This window comes from Thalassophryne amazonica, chromosome 19 (genome assembly GCF_902500255.1).
Source record: "Thalassophryne amazonica chromosome 19, fThaAma1.1, whole genome shotgun sequence".
Classification (NCBI taxonomy): Eukaryota; Metazoa; Chordata; class Actinopteri; order Batrachoidiformes; family Batrachoididae; genus Thalassophryne; species Thalassophryne amazonica.
In genome coordinates this window covers 29,168,120-29,188,615 of record NC_047121.1, presented here as the reverse complement: position 1 = coordinate 29,188,615, position 20,496 = coordinate 29,168,120, and the positions used below count along the sequence as shown (strand labels likewise).

Sequence of the window (20,496 nt, the reverse complement as noted above, 5' to 3'; positions counted from 1 at the left end):
ACTATGAATTCTTAAGTGTATTCACACATTGTAATTGGAATGTGGAAAAAAATATTAAAATACCCAAAATAAACAAATGGAATCAGTTTCTGTGTAAATAATAATGAAGAGCAGTCAAGATACCAGCATTAATTGGCTCATTTCTTTCATTCACTTACTCCAATTAAAGGTTCACCTCTTTCATTTGGGTATGAATCAAAATATTCCCACAGCAGAGCTGTGAGTGCAGCTTTAAAAACAATTCCATTTGTGGAATTACACAGCTGGAAAAACAACTGCTGTTCAGGGCTTGACATAAACCAGTTTGCCCCACTGGCCCAGAGGGCCAGTAGAATTTAGAAGTTAGTCGCCCACAGTGTAGGAGCACTGGCCCATGGTTTTGCACACGAGAGTTCCTGATATTCCACCCTGAAATCCTGCAAATAAAACTGCCTATATAATATAAACCAATCCAGAAAAAACATAAAATAGTCTATGGACCATGAAGTTAAAAAAAAAAATAGAAATTATCAGAGGGCATTCTCAAGTGTAAACAAAAAAAAAAATAAAAATAAAATGACTCTTATAAAATTTAGAGGGCATTTTTTAGCAACCCTCAGAGTTGGCTAACTTACAGTCAGAAATGTAAAATGCAGCTGTAGGTCCATATCAAAACTAAAACGTATGCCTTGTCTGGATTGGAGTTATAGATCTAAAAATTGAAAAAAATTATGCTTGGCTCCTTTGCTAATGTTGTCACTGTGGGGTTTCCACAAAGGCAAGCTGGTTAGACTTTTAAACTAGCTTCAAAACAGCCAGGGTCTACCAGGACCAAGCATATACTTTACTTGTCAACATACGACGGATAGGCCCTGCAGATTTGGCAGAAAACCTCATTCTTCTTTTGGTGATGACCAAGCCACGGCCATTTCTGTGGCCAGGTCGGGACAAAACCTCTCTTCCTCTTGTTTCTTTCATATAGCCTGTTTCTCTCCCTTAACTTATCATCACCAAGCTTCCTCTTCTGGCCAATTCCTTTAGCAAAACTCTTTCCTGGTTGTTGTCCGTGTTTGGGTGGTTGTAGTTTAAACATATTTCAATTCAAATTTCAAAGCGTTCTGTTAGATTTGCGTCTTGTTCATCTTCGTTTCCTGCAGCTTCACGCGCATTTAACGATGCTAACGAACATTGCCGAAGATTGGTGACTGAAACAGCCAAACGCACGCTCCACGCATCAACAACATACATTTCAATGTGCGCTAGATTCTGCGGGAGCATGGAGCATAGTGCGAGACCAAAACAAACATGGATGACTGTGAAGTTTGATGACACAGAGATGTGAAGAAATTTAATTTTGCCACTGCAAATATGGTAAAATAGATAGAATTTTGCATATTTTTGTAGTGGCCCGAGCTGGCCATCATTTGATAAATTGTAGTGGCCCGAAAGTGGGCCAAATTGGTGCCGGGCCAGCGGGCAATTGGCTGTGTCGAGCCCTGTTGTTGTTAGGAGTTCGAGACCTCCAATTACAGATTACTCTCCGTTAAGTTTGTCTCATGAAATACATACATTTGTATGTACAACCCCAATTCCATTGAAGTTGGGACGTTGTGAAAAATGTAAATAAAAACAATACAATGAACTCTTAAAAACTCTTCAAACTATACTCAATTGAATACACCTCGAAGACAAGATATTTACTGTTCAAACTGATAAAGTTTATTGTTTTTGTGCAAATATTTGCTCATCTTGAAATGGATGCCTGCAACACGTTTCAAAAAAGCTGGGACAGTGGTATTTTTACCGCTGTGTAATATCACCTTTCCCTCTGACAACACTCAATAAGTGTTTGGGAACTGAGGACACTAGTTGTTGAAGCTTTGTAGGTGGAATTCTTTCCCATTCTTGCTTGATGTACAACTTCAGTTGTTCAACAGACTGGGGTCTCCGTTGTCGCACTTTGCGCTTCATAATGTGCAACACATTTTCAGTGGGCGACAGGTCTGGACTGCAGGCAGACCACTCTAGTACCCACACTCTTTTACTATGAAGCCATGCTGTTGTAACACGTGCAGAATGTGGCTTGGCATTGTCTTGCTGAAATAAGCAGGGACGTCCCTGAAAAAGACGTTGCTTAGATGGCAACATGTGTTGCTCCAAAACCTGGATGTACCTTTCAGCATTGATGGTGCCATCACAGATGTGTTAGTTGCCCATGGGCAACTTACACACCCCCATACCATCACAGATGCTGGCTTTTGAACTTTGTGCTGGCAACACTCTGGATGGTCTTTTTCCTCTTTTGTCCAGCGGACACAACATCCATGATTTCCCCAAAAAATTTGAAATGTGGACTCATCAGACCACAGCACACTTTTCCACTTTGCATCTGTCCATTTCAAATGAGCTCGGGCCCAGAGAAGGCGGCGCCGTTTTTGGATATTGTTGATGTATGGCTTTTGCTTTGCATGGTAGTTTTAACTTGCTCTTGTAGGTGTAGCGACGAACTGTGTTAACAGACAATGGTTTTCTGAAGTGTTCCTGAGCCCACGCGGTAAGATCCTTTACACAATGATGTCGGTTTTTAATGCAGTGCCACCTGAGGGGTCGAATGTCACGGCCATTCAATGTTGGTTTTCGGCCTTGCCGCTTACCTGTAGAAAGTTTTCCAAATTCTCTGAATCTTCTGATTATATTATGGACTGTAGATGATAGAATCCCTAAATTCCTTGCAATTGAACGTTGAGAAGCATTGTTCTTAAACTGTTGGACTATTTTTTTTTCAAGCAGTTGTTATCTTGCACCATCCTCGCCCCATCTTTGCTTGTGAACAGCTGAGACTTTGGGGATGCTCCTTTCCTACCCAATCATGACATTCACCTGTTTCCAATTAGGTGTTTTTTGAGCATTCATCAACTTTCCCAGTCTTTTGTTGCCCCATCCTGACTTTTTGGAAATGTGTTGCAGGCATCCATTTAAAAATGAGCAAATATTTGCACAAAAACAACAAAGTCTGTCAGTTTGAACATTAAATATCTTGTATTTGTGGTGTATTCAATTGAATATAGGTTGAAGAGGATTTGCAAATCATTGAATTCTTTTTTATTTACATTTTACACAATGTTCCAACTTCATTGGAATTGGGGTTGTATATATGAGCTTCATTTGCAAAGCTATTCTTTTTTTTTTATGTGTCCCACTCGAACCGCGACATTGTATTCTGTGTGCACGATGGAGCTGGTACTTATTCATTCAAAATCTGAGCAGGACTCAAACTCTTTTCTCATCTCTGATCATAAAAGTGTTGAGTGAATCACGATGGATGTGCCAGACTTTCCCACTGATTGCAAAATTCAGCAAGTGTATCTGTAACTATTCAAATTAAGGCTGTCACGAGAATCCAAGCTTTTGTACCAAGTCCGAACCAAATTCTGAAAATATGCCTGTACTAATTTTTCTACTGTCTGTTCTGTACTGATGATGCATTTTTTACAGTTTTCTTTAATTTTCAAGTATGTTTGGGGGGGGGGCAATGGCCGCCGCAACAGAAACTGAATCCCAGTATGTGTTTGAAGCGTGAGTCAGACTCTCATGAAGCATTCCTTAATATTACTTCACTTTTAATGGAGTTGAGAGCTCTCTGTGATTTAATGTTATTGTTGGTAAATAAAAATTGATGCTAGCCAAAGATAAAAGTCTGAGTGGAGTTGGATCGGCCTTGTTTATTTAAGTGTTGAAACCGCTAAATGCTTCATTACTGTATGTGACTGCTCTGTTGTGACTGTTCTGCTTGGGTGTATGAACGCAGCTTTAACTCATCGCTTTCATGAAAAGGCTCATTAGTTCCAGTGCCTTTTGGGAAGGGCAGCCAGTCAAAGTAGAGAGGCACTGTGAGAATGTCACTGGCTGGCCTTTCTCTGACTGCTAATTCAACATGACGGAATCTGCTCTCAAACCGCTGCATTTTTGTGTGAATCTAACATGTTTCTCATATATTATGTAAATGCTAGCGAGAAATAAACACTTAAACTGAAAACACTATTATTGTAACCTGATAACACCTCTGGAGTGATTTACAAGACATCTTGTGGATGCCAGCATGCTGGTGGGTGGAGGGGGGGAGGTCACAGAATTAATTTATTTTAGGGGAGCATTTAATCAACTTTAAAGTTTAACAAACTTTCTTCAAAATAGGGGGGTAGGCTGATGCTCGGCCCTGGGCCCTCAGACACGGGAATACAGTAGTCAGCTCATTTGACATTTCACCAGAAATATGCACTTGGTGGAATCACAGCAGGCTTACAGCAACAATATGGAAGCAGGCAATTATGGTGCATTCTGTTTGAGGAGGTGCACATCAACAGTGATCTCTCTCACACGTCTGATTGCTGTTTAATCACAGAGCTGTATTCATGTAAAGATGCTTTTGTAGAGGTGAAGTGTTATTTGTCATGTTTCTGACAACAATGAAAAATAGACAGTTAACTGTTCAGATATAAAGCACAAGCATTGCACTTAGATTTGTCTGTTCTGTGTTCCTCTCCAGCATATCGAGCATGAAGTCACTCATCAAGGTCGTCTGCACAGACTCTGTAGCGATGCTTGTTTTGTAACGTGGCGCAAAATCCGGCAGTTGGCCATGAACTGTTGTGAAGGCTGTGGACTTTACTGCAACAGCAACTCGGGCTCCTGTCAGACGCTCACAATTGACAGGTCTCAACTCAACTTCTGTAGTCCGACCTGCATTGCCACGTTCAAACAGGTATGTGTGCCAGTGTGAGAATCATTTACTGCCATAAGGTTTTTCTTGTATATTATAGTGTTTATATTACTTATAGTGTGCACACAGCATGCCATTCTGCAGTGTAGGAGTTGAACTGCCAGCCTAAAGACTAAGGTTCAATTCCACAGTGGACAGTGAACAATGCATTCTGCATCTAAAATGTTCATGCTAATCTAGGTTCCATATTTCACAGGTCTCCTTGTTTCTTTTGGATGTTATTAATAAATAGTTAAACCCTCGTAAACAGGTTTTCAGGGGTATTTAGGACTCACCCTGTTTGTCCGTATTTTCACGGGAATTGAATGGGCAGATCCTCCAAACCCAAATGAAGAATTTCAATGAAATATCACACAGTACTAGCACAGCATATGAAGGTATGCATGAAGGAAAATAATTCTGGACGGACATCATCACGAGAGGATAGTTAGGGGACTTATACGAAACAAAATTTTAATGCACCATATTAAACTGCCTAAGCTGCAGCATTATGATAATTATTGTGGTCATTTTTTTTCTACCACTTCAGCATCACTTTAGTATTGTTGAGGAAAAAAAGCATACAATTTCTTCTTTTACTTTTTAAAAATATATAAATAAAGTAAACTGAATACAAATGCATTCTAAGCCTTAAGCCACCTTGACACTTGCACTTTGATCCCCGCACTGGCACGCAATCTTGCGTACCAATGAGTAAACTCGTCGTAAACTGCCAGGCTGCCTGCCACTGTGTAAAGAAAATTTAGAAATGTTCAAAATTTCTGGCATGCATAAATTTCGTGCCACTTGCTTGAACTAATCGTGAACATTGTGCAACCTATTCGCAAACACTGTGTGTCAGTGCGTGTCATTGCGTGCACCTACCCCCGTGGGACCAGTGCCAGGAACTTCAGGTGGGGAACAGCATTCTCCAGTGCCTCAGTCCCAGAATCTCAGCCAGCTGTTATCCCCATCCAACTTCCCCCATTCACTCCAGGTTCAGCGGACAGCAGTATTGGGTTCACACCTTACAACAAAGAACTGGACACCCCACTGGTGACCCCCACCACTGATGGTGCAAAGGACGACTGAGAATACCTTTTTATTATTATTATTAATTTTTTTCCTGGTGTGAATATCTTTTAAAGTAGACCTGCATTGAAATAAATGTGGTCAGATCTCAGAAAGAAATAGCTGATATGTATTTATAAGACCCTTATGAATGCAGTAAAGTAAATCTGCAAGTCCAAATTTGTAATTCAGTGGAGAAATCTTCGTTTAAAAATGACAAATTTGCAGCTAAAATTTGGCCCTCCACGAAAACTGTTTGTACATCCGGGACATTGCAGTGACGTGTGCCCTCAAGGACAGACTTCTTGCGGAAAAATCCGCAGCACCGCACGGTCTCGGTAATCGGAGCTGCAGAGCTCCGTGGCCGCTGAGAGAGGTTTGTATCTTTTTAATGACTTGAATTCTTTGCGGGTCCCGCATCTGTACCCCGCAGCAGTAACACCGGAGGCTAAAAACAGTAGATTTTCAATGCGACACCGCTCAATCAAATGGGCGTATGAAAAAGTCCCCAAAAATAACTTTCAAGCAAAAATAAAAGAAATGTGTACTCACCAAAAGTACCGCAAGACAATATGAAGTTTTAAAAAAAGTCGATCCTTCCGTATAAGACAATAAAAATGTGCTTTTGTAAGAGATGCAAACTGACGTAAATCCACAAATTACAGTTGGCGCGCGCAGTGCATGCTGGGATAGGGTCTTCTCTCTGATGTCTCGGCAATGTCTCGGATGTGCTGACAGTTTTGCGTACAGCTAAATTTTAGCTGTAAATTTGTCATTTTTAAACGAAGATTTCTCCATTGAATGACAGATCTGTGCTTGCAGATTTACTTTACTACATTCAGAAGGATCTTATGTGTAAATATATCATTTTTTTGTCCAAAGATCTGACTGCATTTATTTCAGTGCAGGCCTACTTTAACTGTCCCGTCACTTTTAATGGTGAATTGTTTTACAATCTCTAGTCCATATTGTTAAGTTAGTTTTAGCTTGTTTTGGTTTCTCTTGTACATATGTTTCACATTTCCTTGTAAATATTGTACATAAAGGTCTTTGAAATAAGACACAATAAAGGAAGGTTTTTTTTTTGTTTGTTTTTTTTTTTACTGGATTTCTTTATACAATGAATTTAAAGATTAGTTAAAATGTGTTACTAGCTGTTCATGGTCGACATTTGTGAATGCTATGGGTCACGGTGTGACCATTCTCTCTTGCCAAGGAACAGGGCCAACAGAAGAGAAGTAATAGTGTGGCAAGTATTCACGCCGTTCTTTGGCTTCTTTTTGGGTATGGTGTCCAGATAGGTGCATCAAGCCCTCCATTTCAAATCCTGCACCCGAGGGCCAAGAGGGTGCAGGATTTCTGTGCAGCCACTCATTCCAGCAGGTGATTTCACTGATTAACATCACTTTGAGCAGGTGAAATCAGTTAATCAGTGAAACCACCTGCTGGAATGAGTGGTTGCACAGAAAACCTGCACCCTCTCTGCCCTTTCTGGAACCGGTTTGAGACTTCTGTCCTACAATGCGCCAACAGTACTTGAACAGAGTGTAAATCAGTCAGTGCTATTGTATGCCAGTGCGCACTATTTTCAGTCACGCATTGTGTGGGAAGTGCGTAACTTATGCGTGAACATGATGTGAACAGTGCGATAACTAGGCTACAGGTTTTCAAACGTACCATCTAAATGACATACATTGGCACGACGAATTGCGTGCCAGTGTGGGGATCAAATTTGTGCGTGTCAAGATGGCTTTACAGTACAGATTTGATGTACACCCTGGAGATGTCAGTGTTTTCTCAGTTATAACACATTAACATATATTCATTTTTGCCTTCAAACCTACAGGCATTGTCGACCTCATACTTAAGTGAAACTCAGTGTTGTTGGACTGTGGGAGGAATGTCACACATATGAGGATGATAGATAGACATACTCGACGTGGAAAAGGCCAGCTTGATTAGATAGCTTGAATGCTCATGAATGCGTACTGAACAAGAATTTATTAAATTGATTCATATGAAAAATATAACCCTCTATTATTTATTTTTCATACAGACCTGCAGAAAGATGACTGAATGTGCCAACTGTCACCAAATGATCACAGTGTCCTTCACCATCATGGAACGAGACCACAAGGGCAAAGTTCAGCTGTACTGCTCACCTCCTTGTGTGGAACAGTCTCGACCGCCTCGACACGTGCTCTCTGGTAGCACGCCGCAGACATGCACCCTAACATTTGATTTCTGTTTGAAGGAAAATCCTGTTTTATGCTTTATATATAAAGTGAGGCAAAATTCAGAAAAGCACATTGTATGATTTTTAAATTATTAATTACCATTTTATTGCATGAAATAAATATTTGATCCAATAGAAAAACACAGTATGTGGTACAGAAACCTTTGTTTGCAATTAAAGAGGTCAAACATTTCCTGTAGTTCTTGACCAATTTTACACCCTGCAGCAGGGATTTTGGTTCACTCCTTCACACAGACCTTCAGGTTTCGAGTTTCAGCTCCCTCCAAAGATTTTCTATTGAGTTCAGGTCTGGAGACACGCTCGGCCACTCCAGGACCTCGAAATGCTTCTTACGGAGCCCCTCTTTAGTTGCCCTGGGTGTGTTTCAGGTCATTTTCATGCTGGAAGACCCAGCCACGACCCATCTTCAATGCTCTTACTGAAGGAAGGAGGTTGTTTGCCAAAATCTCACGATACATGACCCCATCCATCCTCCCTTCAATACAGTGCAGTCAACCCATCCCCTTTGCAGAAAAGCACCCCCAAAATTGATGTTTCCACCCTCATGCTTCACGGTTGGGACAGTGTTCTTGGGGTTGTTCTCATCCTCCAAACACAGCAAGTGGAGATACCAAAAAGCTGGTCTCATTTGACCACATGACCTTCTCCCATGCCTCCTCTGGATCATCCAGATGGTCACTGGTAAACTTTAAACGGGCCTGGACATGTGCTGGCTTGAGCACGGTGACTTTGCGTGCCCTGCAGGATTTTCCTTATCCCATGAGGTGAGATCTTGCATGGAGCCCCAGACCGAGAAAGATTGACGGTCATCTTGTGTTTCTTCCATTTTCTAATAATTGCGCCAACAGTTGTTGCCTTCTCACCAAGCTGCTTGCCTGTTGTCCTGTAGCCCATCCCAGCCTTGTGCAGGTCTACAGTTTTGTCTCTGGTGTCCTTAGACAGCTCTTTGGTCTTGGCCATGGTAGATAGGTTGTAGTGTGATTGATTGTGTGGACAGGTGTCTTTTATACAGGTAACGAGTTCAAACAGGAGCACTTAATACAGGTAAAGAGTGCAGAATAGGAGGACTTCTTAAAGAAAAACTGACAGGTCTGTGAAAGCCAGAATTCTTGCTGGTTGGTAGGTCATCAAATACTTATTTCATGCAATAAAATGCTAATTAATTATTTAAAAATCATACAATTTGATTTTCTGATTTTTTTTTTTTTTAAGATTCTGTGTCTCACGGTTGAAGTGTACCTATGATGTAAAATTGTTTGTAGATGGGAAAACATTGCAAAATCGACAGTGGAACAAATACTTATTTGCCTTATTGTATCGCCACAACTGAGTAAGCATGTTTGATAGGCATGAAGACGTGTTCTCTCTGTAGGTACTCCATTCCCTTGCTCCTTGTGCAAGACCACAGCTGTTCCCCAGTATCACCTGGCCAAGGCGGATGGCACCATTCGTAACTTCTGCTCCTATGACTGCGTTTCTGTTTATAGGGTAAAGTCAGTAAAAGTCTCTCTTCTGTCACGCAAACATATACAGCTAATCAAGGTTGAAACATCATCAGATCAGGGCATGGCTGTGTAATCGGTTTCTTCTCATTTCCCTCCTGTTGTTCTTACAGAAATCATCACCTGTCTCTCAGACAGACCTGAGCAATGGAGTCTCTTCTCCCAGGGAGCCTGCTGTCCGTGATGCATCCAAGGCAGTGCTTTCTTCTGGAACCAGCTCCGTTCCTCCGATCCCCCAGGAAATCCCATCTTCTGTCCCCTACCCCGGCCATCATCCTAGTCATACATCAGTGCCCCCATTGGCACCTCCGTACCCAGCATTAGTATCCCCCTCAGTCCCAGGTCAAGCCCTGGGTAAGGCACCGTTTGGGCAGCTCCCAAAACCTGCAGAGGGTGGGGCCAATGAAGCTTCCAGACTGACCTGCCATAAGTGCAGCAAACAGTTTGGCTTGAAGCCAGTGTTGTTCAGTCACCAGGTAAGGAGCCCAGGTCATATGAACTAGTCAACAGGGCTCTGCTCCTGAAGATGACTTGCCACACACACTCCTTGCCTGCACTACTCACAACTAAGTCAGTCATTTTTGTTCAGCCAACCAGGCACCAGCAGAAATCAATCTGATCAGGTCAATGATTGCCCTGGGACAGCTTTGTTGGTCTTGTGGTAAGGAGCAGATTTTAATTAAATTTGCTTTATTTATATAGTGCCAAATCACAACAAAGCAGCCTCAGTGTGCTTCACATGGGTAAGGTTTAACCTCACCAACCCCACTTAGCAAGCACACAGGCAACAGTGGTAAGAAACCTCAAGCAGACCAGACTCAGAGGGGTGTCCCACTGCTTGGGCCATTCTAACAGTTGCAAAGTTTTTACAAAAGATAGGGGAAAACAGCAACAAAAACAGAGTTAGTGATATGTCACATGAAATTACTTAAATATAACACTTGATATTGCATTTAATCATTTACTGTCCAATTTGGGTTTAATTGTACTCACTGATAGTCTCTCTGGAGAGGATCAATGTATAATGGGACCTCCAAACGGCATTTTCCTCATATGTCTCATATCAACTGTAATTGTAAGAAACACTGATTGGCTTGTAATAACTTTGCAAAAGAAACACAGAACTAATGAGGTCTTAAGTGCACTGCACAGACTACTGCCAGCATATGTGTTCACAGTTTTCGTGCTTTGAAGAGATACTACAAGTTTAAATTCTACAGGCTGTCCGATTGATCATCTCCATACAACCCAAAACCAGAAAAAGGTGTGACTGTATGGAAAATACAGAAAAAACTGCGGTGATTCTTATGCTGATTTGATTTTGCTTTCTTTGCAGATGGGATGAGAAACCATATTTCATGGTTTGTTGTGGTAAACTTCATTTCAGGCCTACAACACATTCCAAAAAAAGTTGTGATGGGTAAATGTAGGGCCAGTAATGAAGTTTTTAAAAATTACATATTTCATATAGGTGATGTCAACTCACAGTACTCACTCACAGTTTGGTAGAAAAGTGTCTGTAAAGAGTCTTTGACAGCAAAGTTAAGCAATGGGTCTCTGGTATTTCAACAAATGCACGAGAAAATTATTCAAATGTTTAAATAGTTCTTTAAAAAAGATTGGCTAGAAGGGACAGATGTCACTCTACTGAATATATACGCCCCCCCCCCGGAAGTAATTTTTTGTTCTACAAAAAAAATCGTTGATAAGATAGTGAGTCAGTCAGATGGGGTTTTAATATGTGGGGGAGACTTAAACCTACATTTGCAACCAAAGCTAGATGTATCAAACCCCTCATATGCCTCTAAAGCATTAAGTACGAAATTTAAAGAATTGATGAATGAAGTAGGATTAATCGACATATGGAGAGAAATGTTCCCCTCTGCTAAACAATACACACACTATTCCACCGCCCATTCAGTATACACCAGAATTGATTACTTCATCATATTAGCCCGGGACAAGTCAAGGATTGTAGACTCAGAAATTGGCACAATGGACCTAAGTGATTATGCCCCAATATACCTCACCCTCAATCTGGAAAGTTGCAAGAGGAATACAACATGGCGGTTTAACTCCAGCCTCCTCAATGACCCACTATTCAAGAAGCAAATGACAAATGAAATTCAAATGTATATAAAGGAAAATGCTAATGGAGAAACCTCACCACTTATGATATGGGATGCAGCAAAGGCTGTTCTACGAGGTAAGATCATAGCTATGTCCTCACTCAAAAAGAAATTATGCCAAGGAAAACTGCTTGACCTACAAAAACAATTAAAACAACTGGAAAGCTACCATGCACTAAATCAAGACTCACACTGCAAAAAAATAAAAAAGTTAGAAATGAAATGAATCTAATGTATACACAGGAAATTGAGAAGGAAATGCTCTTTACTAGACAAAGATTTTATGAAAATGGTCCTAAATTCACAAAATTAAAGCAATATGCAAACAATATGATATATAGAATTCAAGACCCACAAAAAATAGCATTGAAAGCAGACAAGAACAGATCGAAGCAGCTTTTGAATCATTCTACAAGCGGCTTTATTCTAGAACAACAGAGACTCAAGGAGATCAGATTGACTCATTTCTAGAAACTCTAGATCTACCAGTTATGACAGAGGAACAAAACAAAATTCTAAGTACAGAAATAACCCCAAAAGAACTATCAGACGCAATAAACAGATTAAAAAGCAATAAATCACCAGGTAGTGATGGGTTTACAACCGAATGGTACAAGACATTTAAGGTAGAACTTATGCCTATATTGCTAACTGCATGTAACTGGGCACTGAAAAAAGCAGAGACCCCGCCATCTTGGAAAGAAGCCATTATTTCCCTAATACATAAAGAGGGGAAAGATAAACTCGAGTGCGGATCATACAGAGCAATTTTGATATTCAATGTTGATTACCGCATATACACATCGATAATGGCCTGAAGAATGGAAAAAATGTTGCCCACCCTAATTCACAATGATCAGACAGGTTTTATACACGCACGACTCACACAAGACAACATAAGACACACCCTGCACATTATGGACCACATTAAACAACATAAGATAAAGGCCTTAATCCTAAGTCTAGATGCAGAAAAAGCCTTTGACTCTGTCAGCTGGCAATACCTCTTTAAGGTCCTAATTAAATTTGGTTTTAATGAAATGATAGTAAACAGCATCAAAGCTATTTATAACAATCCTACGGCAAGAATTAAAATAAACGGCTACCTATCCAAACCACTCACCTTAGAGAGAGGAGTGAGGCAGGGATGTGCCTGGTCTCCACTCCTTTTTGCCCTATTCCTAGAACCGCTAGCCCAACAGGCAGAATGTTAAAATTAAGGGAATTTATATCAACAAAACTGAACATAAAATAGCATGCTATGCAGATGATGTCCTCCTGTATCTTAAAAACCCTGAGACATCCTTGCCGGAGGCTTTGACTTTCTTAAATAACTTAGGTTCTATGTCAGGGTATAAACTAAATGTCAAACTGAAACTCTAGCATACAACTTCAGTCCATGTGAAAAAAGAAAACTACCCTCTAAGATGGAAAACAGAATCCTTTAAATACCTGGGAGTAAACCTACCTAAAGATCTGACAAAACTTTATGAGAAAAATTATGAACCTCTGCTTTGTAAGATTAAGCAGGATCTTAGGAGGTGGAATCTTATACCCATTCTGAGTCTGAGCGCAAGAATTAAAACAATAAAAATTTATATATTACCGAGGTTCCTTTACCTATTTGAAACGTTACCAATCTTAATTACAAGAAACCAAACTGGAGAATGGGATAAAATAATATCAAGATTTATATGGCAAGGGAAGAAACCCAGAATACAATATAAAACGTTACAGCTACCTAAACAGAAGGAGGGATGGGGCCTACCATGCTTGGAAAAATATTATGTCTCAGCACAAATGAGAGCGTTGCTCTGTTGGTGCAACCCCTCCTACAAGGCACAATGGAAAGATATTGAGTGCAGTCTGATACCTGACCTACATATACAGGCCGTACTACCGGATAAAAACTTACAACAATATATAGATAGACTCGAAAATCCATGGGTGAACTCCACTCTCAAAACATGGAAATCATTAATTAGAAAATATAAACTGAATGAGGAGGTTAGAATTTTAAGTTGGTGTGCTTTTGATTCGGATTTCATACCAAACAAATTTGATGATGGATTCAAAGCTTGGACTGAAAAAGGCATCACATCAATGTGCAGTATTATACAGAAGGATACTCTTATGAGTTTTCAAAGTCTAAAGGATAATTTCTCATTACAAAGACAAGATTTCTATAGATACCTCCAATTACAACATTATTATAATCAAAAAATAAAAAATAGGGATGGTAGAGAGGCCAGTAAACCATTTGTTCAATTATTTATTGATGCATACAAATCGAACATAGAGAGAGGGATTATCTCCCGACTGTATAAGAGTCTACAGAACTTAGAAACTAACTCAACAAAATATATACAAGTTAAATGGGAAAGGGAAGGAAACATAACAATAACAGATAAAGAATGGGAAGACATTTGCACACTTCAATGGAAAATTACAAAATCTCATGCATGGAAGGAATTCTGTTGGAAAAATATAACCCGATACTTCATCACCCCAGTCATGAAGGTGCACCAAAACAATAATAATGCTCTCTGCTGGCGAGGCTGTGGATGTCAGACTGCGAATCACTATCATGTTTTTTGGGATTGTCCAAAAATACAAAATTATTGGAAAGATGTACATAATGCAATACAGGAAGTCCTCAATACATGGATACCATTCGACTTCAAAACCATGTACTTAGGACTTATCCCACCAAGATTGATGGCTAAAGATAAGTATCTGATAGGGGTGTTGCTGGCAGCAGGGAAAAAAGCTTTAACTAAGAGATGGAGGCTGCAAACCGGACCTACACTTAATAATTGGATAAATGTGACAATGGAAATATACAAGGTCTGTCAATAAAGTAACGGTCCTTTTTATTTTTTTTTCAAAAAGTATATGGATTTCATTCATATGTTTTTACGTCAGACATGCTTGAACCCTCGTGCGCATGCGTGAGTTTTTCCATGCCTGTCGGTGACGTCATTCGCCTGTGAGCACGCCTTGGGAAGGAAAACTTGTCCTCTGACACGCCAAAACGGAGGTGTTCCTTTGTCTCTCTTTCAAAGAGAATCGGTTTTTATGCGCGAAGCCTCCGCGCTGCTTTCCATGACAAAATCTCTTGTTAAAAGTGAAATCTGCCGGAAAATGGCTGATGTCCAGCTCTTGTGATAACCAGAGAAAGAGCACACGACGGTCTCGTATCCACAGAGCCATCCGTTTAGAAATGGTCCGGTGGCTTGTGCTGCGTCGTCGCAGCTCGGAGCGCGGCGTGCTGAGCGTCCTTAAAGGGATCCTTAAAGCTGTAGTAACAGTCCTTATTCTCTGTGAAGCCCGTAAAATTTTCACCGAAAGCCAGATAAATTTTTCAAATGGTTTCCAGGTTCCTGTCTCTAACAGCTTCTGGAAAAAAAGTCCTTTTCATTCCGCCATTTCCAGACAATGAAAATCCGAGGGGGCGGGACCACTCCTTCCCAAGGCGTGCTCACAGGCGAATGACGTCACCGACAGGCGTGGAAAAACTCACGCAGGCGCACGAGGGTTCAAGCATGTCTGACGTAAAAACATATGAATGAAATCTATATAGTTTTTGAAAAACTAAAAAGGACCATTACTTTATTGACAGACCTCGTACATTTTGGAAAAGGTTACCTTTTCTTTGAATCTAAAGATGGACATTTTTATGAAAAACTGGAAAGGATGGCTGCATTTTATTAGACCTCGAAGACCAGACTTTGTCACGATAGTGAACTAAGGGAACGGCAACCTCTCATCTATTACACAGGGTGTGTTTTTTTCTTTTCTTTTTTTTTGTCTTCAAGTCTTCAACAGTATCTCAGTGACTAAGATAACTGAATGAAACTAAAATACTGCAGATACTCTTTAAAAAGTATTTTGTGTTTTTGACTGTTGTTTTATAACCCCTCTGGATGTAAATAGTTCAACTGAACATGTCCTGTTTCTTCCCCCCCAACCCCCCCTTTTCTTTCTTTCACCCTCTACGGTGTTAAAACAAAAGGAAATGGACCAGCCATACGGCCGTTATAAACCTTTGGAAAAAGAAATTCCATTACAACTATAACATAACAGTTAAAAAAATGTAGTTGTATTTGTATTTGGATGTTTTATAACATTTATCTCCAAATAAAAAGATAATTTCAAAAAAATAAATAAATAAAAAAGATTGGGAAGGATTTCTATATTTCTCCCTTTACAATTAATATTATTAAATGGTTCGAGGAATCTGCAGGAATTTTAGTGTGAAAGGAAAGGGCGCAGTGCTTCATCAATAAGTCATTCATCAATAGCTGATATAACCACATGGGTAACTGGATTGCTTTGGGAAACCTTTGCTAAGCACTACAATATGGAGTTGCTTCCATCAGTAACACTTAAAACTTTAATACGCAGAGGAGAAATATTACGTTAAGATTGTCCAAAAGCAGTGTTGACTTCTCTGGGCTCAGAGACATCTGGGTTGTACCATCACACAGTGGAAGCATGTATTGTGGTCAGAACCAATCACTATTCCATATCAGATGTTTTTCTCTTCTTAGACAAGCAATGCTTACAAACCCCTTCCTGACAGAACATGTTTGTCTTTGTGTTTAAAGAAATTTTGCCGTGGTTGTCCAGCAATTGACAAATGTAACATGCCACAGTGGCACTGGCTTCCATAGTAAAATCAGTCAATCAACGTTTATTTATAGAGCCCTTTACAACACCAAAGGTGACCAAAGTGCCTCACATTAAAACAAAAACAATTTAAAATGTATAAGACAATTAAAACAATACATAAATGCACACAACTAAAAGAGGAAAATACATTCAGGTAAAGTGTCACTGTGCTACTGCGTGTTGAAAGCCAGTCTGAAAAGATGAGTTTTAAGCCTAGATTTAAAGAGGCCAAAGTCAGTGATAGTGCGCATGTCGGGGGGCAGTTTGTTCCAGAGTCTGGGTTCCGCGACTGAATAAGCCCGATCACCCCAGTGTTTATATTTCACTCGAGGGACGTCCAGCAGGAGCTGATCTGAGGACCTCAAGGCTCTGGTCGAGCTCCGAACCTTCAGGAGCTCGGACCAGTACAGAGGGGCAAGGCCATTGAGGGCTTTAAAAACAAAAAGCAAAATTTTAAAATCAAATCTAAAAGAAACTGGAAGCCAATGCAAAGAAGAAAGGACTGGGGTGATGTGCTGATGTCTACATACGTTTGTTAAAAAACGGACAGCGGCGTTTTGTACCAGCTGGAGGCGATTCAGACAGGACAGAGGGACTCCAACATAAAGTGCGTTACAATAGTTGATCCTTGAACTAATAAGAGCGTGAATTATTTTTTCAAGGTCTGAATGGTTTAAAAAAAGTTTTACCTTTGTTAAAAGATGTAATTGATGAAAGCTCGCTCTAACCACACTGGCAATCTGGTTTTCAAATCTTAAAGAACTGTCCAAAATGACACCAAGGTTTTTTACTGTAGATTTAAAATTAGAAGCCAGTAACCCAAAGTCTTCAAATGAGGTGTCGCCAAACAAAATGCAGTCAGTTTTTTCCTCATTTAGATGGAGGAAATTCTGGTTTAGCCACCGTTTTATATCGGCTATGCAGTCCATGAGACGTTTAATGTTGCCCACTCGATTTGATGACACTGGCAGATAGATTTGCAGATCATCTGCATAACAGTGAAATGAAAGTTTGTCTTGTTATTATGGACCCCAATGGTAACATGTAAAGAGAAAATAAAATGGGACCCAAAATAGAGCCCTGGGGCACTCCACATGACAGAGGGGCAACAAAGGAGGACAAGTCACCGATCATAACAGAAAATTTCCTGTTTGATAAATATAGTGTGCTGTGCTGCTCCTACTGTGAAATACTTTTTTTTTGCTACCAACAGAACAGTACTACAACAAAATGGTTTACTGTAGTTTTACTTGACTCACTCTGTTTAAAGTATGTTGCAGTTGTACTTGGTGCTGGAAAATGTGCTGAACATGTAATTTTTCCATGAGCAGTAGACCGCTGATTTAGAAAATGTAGCTTCTTGAGTGCTTGATATGTCATTTCTTTAAAGTCAGCATAATCTGAATTAATGCATTTAATATGGATGAATTACTGAATGTGGTGATAACTGATGAGATTGTAATGGTGCTTTTCCTACAGGGTTGTATGTCTTTGTTCTGCAGTAAGGTGTGCTGTGACCAGTATAAAATCCAAAAAAATATCCTTGCTCACTGTGAGTACTGCAAACAGGAGAAGGTGCTGTTTGATGTCATCAACTATAACCAACAAGAGCTGTTTTTTTGCAGCGAAAGTGAGTCTTCACCACTTTGTTCTCTTACTTCTGAGTGTATCAGTGCAGTTAACCTATTGTGTTGCTCAGACATGGATAGTCATTGGCTCCATGAGCTAAAGTGTATCCGAAAAATATTTACAGCACTTCACGTTTTCTACATTTTATGTTACAGCCTAATTCCAAAATGGTTGAAATTCATCAATTCATCAAAATTGTACACACAATACTAGGGATGCACCGATTCCGATACCAGTGTCGGGTATGAGCTCAGCTCAGATATATGGAAAGATATTCATGCTAATAATGTCTGAAAGGAAATGCTTTGGACAAAAACTACAGTTTTTTTTTTTGTTTGTTTTTTTATATCCAGAGATCAAGGATCCACCATGTACAGTTTATTATGTCCAGAGTTTAAGGATCCAGTGGCCAGTTTCATATTTATTTACTTTAAGACTCAATAAAATGTTGTTCAATTTCAATTCAATTTAATCAGCTTACAAAGCGCCAAATCACAACAAAAGCTGTCTCAAGGTGCCTCACATAGAGCAGTTCAACATAAAAAAACATTAAAATAAATAAATAAAAATTAAAAAATTCAAATACATAATTAAAAACAGAAGTAAAAGAATAAAAGATAAAAAAATAAAAACTACTCATAAGAAATAGAATAAAAATAGGCTTTAAGTCTTGACTTAAAAATGTCCACGGACTCCGACTGCCTCACGGTCACAGGAAGACCGTTCCACAGAGCAGGTGCACGATAAGAAAACCTCTTTGACCCGCTGACATAGAAAACCTGTAAAGCCTACTTTTTGTACACAAAAAATTCACAAGTGGTATCGATAAGGGAATTAATAAGGAATCGGATTGATAAGCGGAATCGATAATGGTATCGATATCGATAAAATCTTATCGATACCCATCCCTAACCTGCACTGGGCTTTACAAAGACATTTTTACGTTTTTTTCTTTTCTTTAAAACTCGTGCTGATCCGTGTGGGTCCTTGCTAAAAACAGCTGATCCGCATGCATTAACAAATGCTAAGGCTTGATTTTTCCACCCAAATGCACCTAAAGTTGCTTTCTGAGGATGACATGATGTAAAATAAATAAATAAATCCCTACCTGTCAGTCTCATAGTGCTTTTTCCATAAATACGCGTTGTCAATTCTTCCTGCTCAGATGACCATCCAGGGGCGAATCCAGGTGGAAAGGGGGTGGGGGGGGCGTGCTTTCCCCTCGACCCTACATGTACATGTGATTTCGGGGGGGGGGGGGGGGGGTATAAATTTGCAAAAATAAAAAAAAACAAAAAACTTTTTCACATTGTCATTATGGAGGTATTGTGGACAAAAAAATGAATTTAATCCATTTTGAAATAAGATGAACAACAAAATGGGAAAAAGTGAAGCACTGTGAATACCATCTGGATGCACTGTATCATACGTGTTCTCACACATTGTGAGAACCATCGTAAATGAGATGAAATGCAAGTCCACTCTATGGGTGATGTTTCAGAATTAATTTGCCTCCACAGTGACCCATGAGTTCTACATGTAAAACTCTTGTTACATTTTATGTGGCACAAATAAAAATTCCTCGTGCTGTAAGCATCATCCTGGGCCATGTGATGGGTGAAATCAAGGGCGAGCCAAACATGGCATGCAAGCCCCAAATTATATATATATATATATATATATATATGTGTGTATATGTGTATATATGTGTGTGTATATGTGTGTATATGTGTATATATATGTGTGTATATGTGTATATATGTATATATGTGTATATATATGTGTATATACACTCAACAAAAATATAAACGCAACACTTTTGATTTTGCTCCCATTTGGTATGAGATGAACTCAAAGATCTAAAACTTTTTCCACATACACAATATCACCATTTCTCTCAAATATTGTTCACAAACCAGTCTAAATCTGTGATAGTGAGCACTTCTCCTTTGCTGAGATAATCCATCCCACCTCACAGGTGTGCCATACCAAGATGCTGATTAGACACCATGATTAGTGCACAGGTGTGCCTTAGACTGCCCACAATAAAAGGCCACTCTAAAAGGTGCAGTTTTATCACACAGCACAATGCCACAGATGTCGCAAGATCTGAGGGAGCGTGCAATTGGCATGCTGACAGCAGGAATGTCAACCAGAGCTGTTGCTCGTGTATTGAATGTTCATGTCTCTACCATAAGCCGTCTCCAAAGTCATTTCAGAGAATTTGGCAGTACATCCAACCAGCCTCACAACCGCAGACCACGTGTAACCACACCAGCCCAGGACCTCCACATCCAGTATGTTCACCTCCAAGATTGTCTGAGACCAGCCACTCGGACAGCTGCTGAAACAATCGGTTTGCATAACCAAAGAATTTCTGCACAAACTGTCAGAAACCGTCTCAGGGAAGCTCATCTGCATGCTCGTCGTCCTCATCGGGGTCTCGACCTGACTCCAGTTCGTCGTCGTAACCGACTTGAGTGGGCAAATGCTCAT

At 39.9% G+C, this 20,496-nt stretch overlaps 1 protein-coding gene across 2 annotated transcripts in view; it reads left to right on the top strand.

Annotated features, from left to right (window-relative positions):
- Positions 1–18,213, top strand: part of LOC117501228 (zinc finger MYM-type protein 4-like) — a 60,087-nt gene extending 41,874 nt beyond the window's left edge. For both annotated transcript variants that reach the window (XM_034160090.1, XM_034160089.1), the window contains 5 exons: positions 4,526–4,741; positions 7,866–8,016; positions 9,439–9,554; positions 9,682–10,044; positions 17,851–18,213. In XM_034160090.1, the coding sequence (XP_034015981.1) occupies positions 4,526–4,741; positions 7,866–8,016; positions 9,439–9,554; positions 9,682–10,044; positions 17,851–18,213 (1,209 nt within the window). The remainder of the gene's footprint in view (positions 1–4,525; positions 4,742–7,865; positions 8,017–9,438; positions 9,555–9,681; positions 10,045–17,850) is intronic.
- The last annotated feature ends 2,283 nt before the right edge of the window (positions 18,214–20,496 follow it).